This window comes from Equus asinus, chromosome 2 (assembly GCF_041296235.1).
Source record: "Equus asinus isolate D_3611 breed Donkey chromosome 2, EquAss-T2T_v2, whole genome shotgun sequence".
NCBI classification, from domain to species: Eukaryota; Metazoa; Chordata; class Mammalia; order Perissodactyla; family Equidae; genus Equus; species Equus asinus.
In genome coordinates, this window is record NC_091791.1 from 89,961,722 (window position 1) to 89,973,881 (window position 12,160).

Genomic DNA, 12,160 nt, shown 5'->3' on the forward strand with positions numbered 1-12,160 from the left:
GATCGGGATTGCATTGAATCTGTGGACCAGTTTGTGGAGTGTTGCCGTCTTAATCAGTCAGTGAACACTGAGTGTCTTTCCATTTGTTTAGGTCTTCATTAATTTCTTTCAATGACGTTTTGTAATTTTCAGTATACAAGTCTTAGACTACTTCTTAAAGTTTATCGTAGTATTTTATTCTTTTTGATGCTGTCTTAAGGGATACCTTGGTCTGCAGTATTTTCTTGTGAGGTCTTAAGTATCAGGATAACACTGGCTAGTAGAATGAGTTGAGAAGTATTCCTTCCTCTTCTGGGTTTTTTTTGGAAAAGTTGTGAAAGGTCCGTGTTAATTCTGTTGGGTGACTTTAGTATTGTGTGAGTTTAGATATCCCCTTTATAAACTGTAGTTTCCTTGCAATAAGCTGATGTCTCCATCTTTTTCATCTTCTGTATCTCCATGCACCAGAATTATCCTTTCAACTCTGCCCCTATGTTCCTGTTCTCTCAAAGCAGTTACTGTTTTTAGCCAGTTTTTCATCTTATTTATGCCATCATGGGATTGAGTGATAGCATTTTAACTTTCCTGAAGGTAGTTGCCTGTTTTAAAAAGGACGGACTTTCAGGGGCTGGCCCCGTGGCCGAGTGGTTAAGTTCGCGTGCTCCGCTGCAGGCGGCCCAGTGTTTCGTTAGTTCGAATCCTGGGCGCGGACATGGCACTGCTCATCAGACCACGCTGAGGCAGCGTCCCACATGCCACAACTAGAAGAACCCACAATGAAGAATACACAACTATGTACCGGGGGAGCTTTGGGGAGAAAAAGGAAAAAAATAAAAAAATAAAATCTTTAAAAAAAAAAAAGGACGGACTTTCAGACCTATTCTTTGTAAGGTATTTGAGAATTTATCTGTAATTCAAACATTACTTACAGTCTGTGCATCCCTATACATTGATTTTGTATGGGGTAGAAAACTCACAAGCCTACTGATAATGTTGTGTGATTTTGCTTTGGGTCCAGGGAGCTCTCTCACCTTGGCATGTCTGGACTAACTGATGTTGAGAAGTAATTTATCATTGCACATTTATGATTTACAAACTGTGTACTCAATACATGTGCCAATGTGCCAATAGCCCTTCTCCAACTGCAATTGTTCTTTGAGGCAGCAAGCTTATTTGATACTTGATATTGCTAAAAACAAGCAAAATGCTTTCATAGATACTGCTGGAAAAATTCAGGAGCCATTTGTCATCTATACCTTAGGAGAAAGACAGTCTGATTAAACGAATTGTACTAACCTCTAGTTGAGGTATGTTGCTCTAAAGGAATGGAAATTGTGAGCAAATGGCAGCAGCAGAGCCCTGTTATCTGAGGTTGAGGCTAAGCTGTGCCATTAATCCTTCCAAGTCGGGGAGTTGTAGGCGGGGTGACGGTGGCTTCGGGGAGGTTACACTTCATGGCATTTATGAGATGCCTGAGGAAAAGGTACTGGGACGGAGGAAAGTTACAGACTGGGGACGGGGGGCAGGAGTGGAAAAAGCAAACTTTGGCCATTTTAAAGTTGTCTTATGCCAGTCCTTTATCCATTACATCATGACTTGTGCAAAGAAGTATAGTATCTAGGACCTGGGCCCCTGAAATGTGGACGAATATTAACATGTACCTTATTCTCTTGGTTAATTAGAAAAAACTCGAGTACAGCCTTTGGAAAGAACTTTATTTATTTGGGAGTCTTAATAGTTTGTTTTTAAAGTTGTATTTTTCTTTTTACAAAGATAGTGAGTTTATATTATATAATTGAAACAATATGGAAAGATATAAACAAGGCTGAGATCCAAACATGGCGAACAGGTTTGTGCATAGCTTTCCAAACCTCTGCACCTAAACTTACACATGGAAATTTGTGTATAGATATATAGAGAGAGAGAGAAAGAGAATTTTATGTAAATTGGAGCGTATTATACGTGCTGTATGAAACATGCTTTTTTCCACATGGATATTTTGGTGATGATTCCAAGTCGTTTACATGGACATAAACCCATCCTTTTATTCTTACTATTTTTGATAGAAATATTTGTACGTATTCCTGCCTTTACAGATCTGAGTGAGCATCATTTAACACGCTTTTATCTGAGATCTCCCCACGGCCGTCAGTGCTGTCGTCGGTACCTCGTGCTGCTTTTGAGCTAACTTCTCGTTATCCTTAAACTTTTTAATTTGCTGTGATCTGAGGAATTGAAAGCCAAGGCCTAAAACTTTTATGTTCACTGACTAGGCTTTGAATAGTAGTCAAAGCAGCACTCTGCCGTGGGTAGAAGAAGTATGGGGCTTAACACGAGTGCTTCAGCTGTGTGTCTTTCTCCCCTTCCTTTTCTCCTTGGCAAGGCGGGCTTACACTCCCAGTAAGTGGTATGTTACCCTGCTGTCTCATACGCCTGTGCTCCCTAACCCCAACAATCCTCCTTGTCTAGGGCAAGATGGTGTTGTTGTCTCTAACTACAGTTTAAGGAGCCGAGGTCAAGAGAGGCTAAACCCATTGCCTGTGCTTTGCCCATCCAGAAGCCTGCTGAGTGACTTATATCTGTTGTGCATAGCTAACTTCTGTACATTAGCAAGTAAATGCCAGTGGGAGAAATTATCGTGTAACATTGGGTGTGTATAAATTTGTGAAACATTGAATGAGTATTTCTGCAACTTCAATTAGTTACCTAAATGAAATGTAAAGTTTTCTAGCCGCGGTAGCTTTGTTATTATAGAGGATTACAGGAATCTTTGTGTTTGAGTTGAGTTTATCTTAAAAACTGGTGCGCTGCCCTTTCCCTGTGCCCCTAGGTCCTGGCATTGATGTGCCTGCCCCAGACATGAGCACGGGAGAGCGGGAGATGTCCTGGATTGCTGACACCTATGCTAGCACCATAGGGCACTATGTGAGTACCCACCAAATGCCTGAAGGCTTCATGTCCTACCACGAGAAATAACAAGCCGATTATATGTGGAAGTGGAGACCTTTTCTCCTCCCCTTTCATCATATCTTGATTTGCATGTCATTTTACTTCTGTCTCTATTCTTGAATCATAATGGTAGTGAACACGGATTAAGCTTTTACTTGCATGCCGCCCTATCCTGGAGGCTGGGGCGGGACCCTCAAAGAGGGGTCACCTCCCAGGGCAGCACACTGCTGGGATCCTGAAAGGGAAATAAAGAAGCATTCCATTCTGACTTTTCCCTCAGAGAGCTTTTATTTAAATAGGAATTAAGCCACATAAGCAGATACGGTATGAAGATAGTGTAATACAAGGGTGGAGAGTTACGGTTTCTGAAGGAAGGCTTCCTGGAAGAGGCGTTCAGGCTAGACCTTGAAAATCAGGCTAGACCTTGAAAACGGGTAGAATTTGAACATAGGGAGATTTGGGGGATGAGAGGAGAAGCAGTGGCGCTCAGACCGTCTAAGGGAAGCCGTATTTAAAAAGGTAATAGAAGAGTCAAGAGGTAAGTGAACTGGGACGGAAATACCAAGCCTGGCGGTTGCATTTTGTTTACTGATCAGCGGGGAGCTCTGATCCTGACCGCCGCTTAGGGGAGCATGGGCGGGCAGCGGTGTAGACTGCGCTGGAGCAGAGAGAGGACCTCCACCTGTGTCGGCGCCTGTCTTCCTAGCCCAGGAGCCATAAGGGCTGGGGAGAAGCGGTGGCCCACGACAGACAGACTTGGCAGGACTGGGTTGGCTGGGATCAGGAAAAGGACGCGGATGGGTCGAAGAGAACCAGGAGGACTTGAGTGTGGGAGACGAGGCAGAAGTAGTTCCATTAAGACAAAACATAAGGAGAAAAACTAGCTTTCTGTCCCTGAGAGAGATGAAACCGTGAAAAGGAGAAACATATGATGGGTAGGAAGAAAAAGGAAGTTGAAAAAGGCATTCATTTAAAAAATATATATGGAGTACCTGCTACACACAAGGCTGAGTACAAGCAGGGTGTTTTACAGTTGAGATAAAGGCGAGAAGGAGAAGTTTCGATGCCGTGAGAAGAGTAATGGGGACCTGAGCAAGTGTTTGGAGGTAAGATCGGAAAAGGCCTCCTTGGAGATGTTTGTAACCTGTGGTCTGCATCCTGAAGGATGAGTCAACGTCAACCAGGGGAAGATCCGGGGTCAAGTTCTGGAGGCAGAAAGAAGCAAGGTGAAGATCCTGGAGTGCAGAAGAGGTGAACTTGAGATGCTGAGAGCAGACTCTAGGAGCCAGAGTAGAGAGCCAGAGAGCGGGGAGCAGGGAGGCCACTAGAGGAGGGGCAGACCGGATTACCGCCCTGTGCGGAACGGCAAGGACTTTGGTCTTTGTCCTGAAAACCGGGAAGCCGGTGAAGTGCTGATCGTAAACAGGCATGTGGCACAGCTAAGTGTTGATTTCAGGCCTCTGTGCAGCAGAGAATGGGGTTGGTGGGGGCAGGGGACTCCACAGGAGCCCAGGAAAGAGGCGCTATGGGGCTGCCCTGGGCTGGAGACAGATGGACAGGTTGAGGATCTAGGGGGAAGAAAGCAGTCAGTTATCAAAGAATGAGAGGTGCTGAGGGCTCCGTGTTGTGGATATCGAGGGAGGGGGTTTCTGGAAAGAGACCAGTGCAGCAACTGGATCGTCCGTGGAATGGCGAGAGTGGAGCCACTGCAAGGGGGTGTTGGGAGAGAGAAGTGGGGTGTGAGAGGAGCCTCCAGTTAGGAAAAATGGCCCTGGAGGGAAGCAGAGGGAAGACGCCTTGAAAGGGGGCTGTTGTCCAAAGAAAAAGGTTTTTGTTTGCCATGTTCATTGACTGGAGGCCACATGTTCTTCCACGTGAGAGACGGACGATGCAGGAGAGATGGGGCATAGTAAATGTAGCAGTCTTCCAAGGGAATAAAGGCCTAGGGAATTTTCCTTTTAAGACCCTGGTGGGAAGATCAGCCTTGGAGAAGAGGAACACTTCTTCCTCTGAGCGGGAGGAAGGGGCTGCAGCTCCCACGGAAGTGTTTACAGATGAGTCTCGGTTCCCACGGTGATGGGGTCTGTAGCTGGGAGCATGGCAGGCAGCCTGCCTTCTAGCACTGGCTCCCTCACACGCCAGCCCCGTGACCTCCGGCAAGAGCCTTGAACTTTCTGCCTCAGTTTCCTCATATGTAAAATGACAATAGTAATAGTACCTAGTAGTTCGTGAGACAGTCATGAGGATTAAATGAATAACAGTGTAAAGCACTTAGAACAGGACCCAGCGCTTAGTGAGCACAGAAAAAAATATTTATAAATACTGCATCAGGTCACTTGCATAAATCCCCTGAAATGAAACAGGAGCAGCGTGAGGGCACTTGAAAGAAGTTTGGTTTTGACTCCCATTCCAGAAAACGTTGCTTTTCCACGTCACCTTTTTATGTTAAGTGAGCTATGACTGTGGTCTCTAGTCCTTTTTAAGCAGGACACTAGATTGAATAGTGCAAAGAGTAGGCAACATATTGTTATTCGTAGTTCATTCCCAATGGTGACAGCAAAAGAAAGCTGTGGGAGGCCGCCAGCTAACCACTTGGACTGCGCTGATCGAAGGCTCCTTAAAGTGATAGGAAATCCAGAATCAGGTCCTGAGGTCAGGAAGCCACAGGTTGTGTTACTTATTTCCAGATGTGAACCTGAGCCACGCAGCTCTTCTTGTCTAAGCCGGCCCAGAAGTGCTGGCATTGGAGGGAGGGTGTCATCTCCCTCGCCCCGCCAGGGCCTCTGGGACGATTGGGTATGCCAGGGAGCTGGGCGGCTGGCACCCGGCCTGGCCTCACACAGGAGTGATGCTCTCAGCTCCAGCGTTTGCATTCTCACTGTTCAGAGGCGTTTGGCACTAGGTGGGCAATTCTGTATTCATACGTGTTAATTATTCATGAAGGAAAACTGTGGGAAAACGACTAATTCCATAAATCACTTTACTAGGCTTCTTTTTTTCTTTTGGTTGGTAATTATACAACTGAGACAATTCTGAGTTCTCTCTGTAAAAATACTTGAACAATGTGGATAAAGAGCAGGCCCCTTTTGAAGTCACCCAGCTACAAGTTAAACTGGGGGCTGGGGCTGGGGTGAGGTAAGGCACCTGACCTTGTTTCACATGGGTAGCGGGTCACATCAACACATTTATTCAGTAGTGCATACTCAAGCCACTGATTTAAAATGCTTCCTTATTTTACATAGAGTTCCTGTATATCATGGGACCATCCTTAGTTTCTCCTGTCGCACTGACCGATTTGTCTATTCCACACTCTTCCGGTTGCTCCAGCTTATAGTATATTTGATGCCTTGGAAGGGAAGCCCTCCCAAGCCCCTTGTTTTTTCTAATTATACTCATTTCTGAACAAGTATACATGCACGTTGTCAATTGAAAGAGTCCAGGAAGCAGGTGGTGAGCGCTGTTCCCCTCCCACTGTGCCTCCCGGAGCCCACCACTGCTGCCAGAGGCTCTGCTCAAACGTGGGCGCCGGCCCCTCGCAGCCTCATGTACCTTTTTAATTTTTTTTTTAACTCAGATGATACCATACTAAATATACCAAAAATTGAATTCCTGTAAGTAGACTTTCTGGGTGCATGAGTTATTTTTATTTTGATACATATTCCAGATTGCCCTGCAAACCCCTTAGTTATTTTGTTGTCTTTTTTTTGTAATTTGTGAATATTTTTCTTAATCCTCACTTTTCCATGAACTTGAGTATTGTCCTTTAAAGTTCTTTTTTTCAAGTGGCATTTTATTGATTAATGTGGTGGAGGAATATCTTTACAACACTGAGTGTTCCCATCTAAGAGCACCATAATGCCTCTTCCTATCTTAGACTCTGTTGGTGACAAGGTAGGGGCCAGCCTAGTGGCGCAGTGCTTAAGTGCACACATTCCGCTTTGGTGGCCCAGGGTTCACCAGTTCGGATCCCAGGTGCGGACATGGCACCGCTTGGCAAGCCATGCTGTGGCAGGCGTCCCACATATAAAGTAGAGGAAGATGGGCACGAATGTTAGCTCAGGGTGTCTTCCTCAGCAAAAAGAGGAGGATGACAGCAGATTTTAGCTCAGGGCTAATCTTCCTCAAAAAAAAAAAAAAAAAAGACAAGGTAGATTTTAAGACATGCCACTTTTGGGGAGGGGGGTGTATACCCTGATTTAGCAAAGCTTAATATTTGTTAAAGGAATAATAGTTTTAAGCTGAACTATCTCTACTTGTGTGATATTGCTATTTGTATCTACTTGACGTTAAATGCCTAAAAACTGTTTCTCTCATTGAAAAATGCAGTCTACTTTATTGGATATTTTCTAGGAACAGAAATCTGAAAAGGCGCTTATCCCTGTTGATGAAAGTCTGCCTTAAACCCACACAGTCCCTAACAAGCATATGAGTTAAATGAGAATGTGTTCCAACTTTAATCCTTCGTGTAGGCAGTGACCTTGACGTTTCATCTTTCACATCGACCTTGATTCTTCGTCTTTGTTGTTGACCTTGACGTTTCATCTTTCACATCGACCTTGATGCTTCGTCTTTGATGTTGACCTTGATGTTTCATTTTTTACGTTGACCTTGCTGCTTCATCTTTGACGCTCTGACCTCTTTTGCAGGATATTAATGCCCACGCCTGTGTCACTGGGAAGCCCATCAGTCAGGGCGGAATCCATGGGCGGATCTCTGCCACTGGCCGGGGTCTTTTCCATGGGATTGAGAACTTCATCAATGAAGCTTCTTACATGAGCATTCTAGGAATGACGCCAGGGTTTGGAGATAAGACATTTGTCGTTCAGGTAAAAATGTTTGCTTTCTTAAAGAATAGCTGATCCACAGATAGTAAGTTTTTAAATGTTTTTAGATTTGCCCTTTTGAAAATCTGGGTCTTTTGAATCTCTTAAGTTTTGGAATGGATGTTTTTAGAGTAATACGTCCTTTGTTTGCTGAACCTTGGTTTGACTCATGTGACTAGTACCAATCTAAGTTATCTCTCACATACTTGCAAAACTATCACCAACTTCTTTTGGTCAATATTTAAATTGGAATTGCATCCAGAAGGGGAAGTCTCAGACTATTAACGAGTAGACACAGAGGTTTGCACAGTGATGCAAATTTCAGGAAGAATTTGCTTGATGCTTCATTATTTTACTTAGAGGGATCTAAATTAAGTTGAATGCTACTTTAAAATAGAATTCTTGGGCCGACCCCATGTCTGAGTGGTTAAGTTTGCGCACTCTGCTTCAGCAGCCGAAGGTTTCATGGGTTCAGATCCTGGACGTGGACATGGCACCGCTCATCAGGCCATGCTGGGTTAGCATCCCACATAGCACAACTGGAAAGACCTACAAGTAGGATATATAACTATGTACTGGGGGGTTTGGATGAGAAAGAGAGAGAAAGAGAGAAAAAAAAAAAAAAAGATTGGCAACAGATGTTAGCTCAGGTGCCAATCTTTAAAAAAAAAAAGATAGAATTCATATTCCTCCCAAATAGTGACTTCCTTTAATCTCCATAATATACAAAGAACTCACACTGCTTAACAACAAAAAAACAAACAACCCGATCAAAAAATGGGCAGAGGACATGAACAGACATTTCTCAAAAGAAGATATGAATATGGCCAATAGACACATGAAAAGATGTTCATCATCGCTAATCATCAGGGAAATGCAAATCAAAACTACACTAAGATATCACCTTACCCCCGTTAGATTGGCAAAAACATCCAAAACCAAGAACGACAAATGTTGGAGAGGTTGTGGAGAAAGAGGAACCCTCATACACTGTTGGTGGGAATGCAAACTGGTACAGCCACTATGGAAAACAGTATGGAGATTTCTCAAAAAGTTAAAAATAGAAATACCCTATGACCCAGCCATCCCATTACTGGGTATCTATCCTAAGAACCTGATATCAGATATCTCAAGAGTCCGTTGCACCCCTATGTTCATCGCAGCATTATTTACAATAGCCAAGACGTGGAACCAGCCTACATGCCCAGAAACTGATGATTGGATAAAGAAGATGTGGTATATATACACAATGGAATACTACTCAGCCATAAAAAAAGACGAAATTGGCCCATTCACAACAATGTGGATGGACCTCGAGGGCATTATGTTAAGCGAAATAAGTCAGTCAGAGAAAGACGAACTCTATATGACTCCACTCATAGGTGGAAATTAGTATATTGAGAAGGAGATCTGATCGGTGGTTACCAGGGAAAAGGGGGGGTGGGGGGAGGGCACGGAGGGGGAAGTGGTGTACCCACAACATGACTAACAAAAATGTACAACTGAAATTTCACAAGCTTGTAATCCATCATAACATTAATAAAAAAAAAAAAAAAAAAAGATAGAATTCATATTCCTCCCAAATAGTGACTTCCTTTGTAGGAACTGAGGACCTAGGTGGTGTGACTGACACCACTGCAGTTTTACTTTAGGCCAACAAGGCTGCGCTAACTGAACTTCATAACTCATTTTCCTAGATGACGAAGAGTTGGGTTCCACATTCTTAAACATAAAAATTTATTGCCAAAGAGAAGCATTTGGTACACTGTTTCTTTAGGAGCAAGGATTTTCAGAACTGGTCCTAAACAAACGGAATGTGTGTTGGTCAGAATATGACTCTCAGCATGTGTACCATGACTGATTTTGGTGTCACGTGTAATTGTTCTTTGCAGGGGTTTGGTAACGTGGGCCTGCACTCTATGAGATACTTACATCGTTTCGGTGCTAAATGTATTGCTGTTGGTGAATCCGATGGGAGCATATGGAATCCAGATGGCATTGACCCAAAAGAACTGGAAGACTTTAAATTGGTATGTCAGTCTCACATCCGAACAGTTCGACTACCCTGAATATGGCAAAATTGAAAAAAGTCTTATTGAAATCTATTTCCATTGCTTATTTTTTAAAATATAAACTCAAAGAACTCATAATCAGTGAGTCTTCATATCACAGGTGCTAAACATGAACATTTCAACTCTGGTGCATTCATTAACTCTGATTTTCCATCAATTACAGCAACATGGATCCATCCTGGGCTTCCCCAAGGCAAAGCCCTATGAAGGGAGCATCTTGGAAGCTGACTGTGACATCCTGATTCCTGCTGCCAGCGAGAAGCAGCTGACCAAGTCCAACGCACCAAGAGTCAAAGCCAAGGTGAGAGAGACGGTGGGGCTGGTCCAGCCTCCCAGTGTGGAATGACATTGAGGGTGATAGACAAGGTCCAATTGGGTTTCCTCTTTTTTATTACTTTTATTTTATTTTATTTTATTTATTTATTTATTTTTTTGAGGAAGTGTTGCCCTGAGCTAACATCTGCCAATCCTTCTCTTTTTGTTGAGGAAGACTGGCCATCAGCTAACATCCATGCCCATCTTCCTCCACTTTATATGTGGGACGCCTACCACAGCATGGCGTGCCAACCGCTGCCATGTCCACACCCGGGATTTGAACCGGAGAACCCTGGGCCGCCGAAGCGGAACATGTGAACTTAACCTCTGCGCCACCAGGCCGGCCCCCCCTTTTTTTTTTAACAGCTTTATTGGGATATAATTCACATACCGTACAATTCACCCAGGTTTACAATTTAATGGCTATTAGTATATTCACAAAAGTTGTGCAACTATCACCGTGGGTTTCCTTTTAAACCAAACTTCCAGACATAGTTAGGGAAACAGAAAGGTGAAAAGTAGTTTTATACACTTTATAGAACAAAATAACTCTCAATTTAACTTAAACTGGAGCTATGCTTCTCCCCACGGCTCCCTGCCCACATGCACACATCTCTTGCACAGTAGAGGGATTTGCTAGTGTTTTGGGCATTTCTCTATGTTCCTGACTCTCTTGCAGATCATTGCTGAAGGTGCCAATGGACCGACAACTCCGGAAGCCGATAAGATTTTCCTGGAGAGAAACATTATGGTTATTCCCGTAAGTCGTCTGTGTGTATGCCAGGTTTTCTATGTGCTTGCAATCGTAATTGTCTTTCTCAAGGAACTGAGTGAGGGCAGAGGGGGCTTGTTAGTGTCTCAAGCTGTAGTGAATTCTTCATCTTTATTTTGCTTTTAAGAAAACATCATGGAAGCGTGGTTAGTGTAATAAGCCTGTCAGGTTTTCACTTTGACCTGGACATTTTCTTCCAGTTTCTCGCTCTTTCTTGAGTGTTTTTAGCTGTCTTAAGAATCCAATTACATAATATATACTGTGCTAGAAATACTGTTCTAACTTAAACTCTAAGATTGCCTATGATTCCTGACCTAATGCATTTCAAATGTCCCTTGCTGCTTTAGCAGAAAGCTCATATGAGGAGCGCGTGCTCAGGTTTTTCAGTGGATAAGCGTGGGGTCTCTACCAGAAGGTTATTGGGAACTGGAAGGTGGTGTGGACCCGTGATGCATTTTGAAGAACCCCCTTTGCTGAAAGCACTTAATAAACTCGATGTAACTGCCTTGGGCAGTTAATTGGACGGAATGTTAATCTTCCGGTGAGGCGCCCTTGGACAGTCCCATCCAGTGGTTAGTGGGCAAGCAATTCTGTCTGAGAACTTTTTCAGTGGAGAAGAAACTCTAACCAAAGTTGACCAAATGCTTATAGATTAATAAACCAAAAAAAAAAAATTTTTTTTTTTCCAAATGGGAAAAACCTCAAATGGATTGGGAAGGGGGTTCGTGAAGTTTAAGTGTGAAATTCTTGATGCTATCTAAGATATATTTGAGAAGTTTGAAGCTTAATCTGCTTTGCTGTTAAACTTGGGCTCCTGCATTCTTTGTAAGCTCTTATTAACCGTTGTCCCCTCCTTTCTTTGGCATCTTCCCGTCTCCTTGGCGTTTAGGATCTCTACCTGAACGCCGGAGGGGTGACGGTGTCCTACTTTGAGTGGCTGAAGAATCTCAATCACGTCAGCTACGGCCGCCTGACCTTCAAATACGAAAGGGATTCCAACTACCACTTGCTGAGTGAGTTCTGAGCATCCGCTCCCAAAATGATCTCTTGGGCCAGCTACAAGACTGGAAACGGGGAGAAAGCTTACACTTTAAGAGGACTGATTTCCTTTTTGTAATAGAGGATTTAATCTCCGAATAGAAAATTGTATTATTCTGTCTCCTGAGACTTAGACCAAATGTCTGAAGGTTCTTGATGGGTATTCAGTGTATTAACTCTCTCAGAGATATTTGCACTCGCATATTGGTCCT

At 43.5% G+C, this 12,160-nt stretch overlaps 1 protein-coding gene and 1 long non-coding RNA gene across 3 annotated transcripts in view; one reads left to right on the top strand and one right to left on the bottom strand.

The window, feature by feature from the left end:
* The window catches only part of GLUD1 (glutamate dehydrogenase 1), a 38,868-nt gene that overhangs the window by 17,374 nt on the left and 9,334 nt on the right, over nucleotides 1-12,160 (top strand). For both annotated transcript variants that reach the window (XM_070493603.1, XM_070493612.1), the window contains exons 5-10: nucleotides 2,810-2,904; nucleotides 7,575-7,754; nucleotides 9,644-9,781; nucleotides 9,987-10,124; nucleotides 10,818-10,898; nucleotides 11,800-11,923. In XM_070493603.1, the coding sequence (XP_070349704.1) occupies nucleotides 2,810-2,904; nucleotides 7,575-7,754; nucleotides 9,644-9,781; nucleotides 9,987-10,124; nucleotides 10,818-10,898; nucleotides 11,800-11,923 (756 nt within the window). The remainder of the gene's footprint in view (nucleotides 1-2,809; nucleotides 2,905-7,574; nucleotides 7,755-9,643; nucleotides 9,782-9,986; nucleotides 10,125-10,817; nucleotides 10,899-11,799; nucleotides 11,924-12,160) is intronic.
* On the bottom strand, nucleotides 2,809-7,594 carry LOC139041475 (uncharacterized). The gene is made up of 2 exons (XR_011496673.1): nucleotides 7,458-7,594; nucleotides 2,809-7,405 (listed from the first exon to the last, which is right to left on the bottom strand). It is a non-coding gene; the product is annotated as an uncharacterized lncRNA (long non-coding RNA).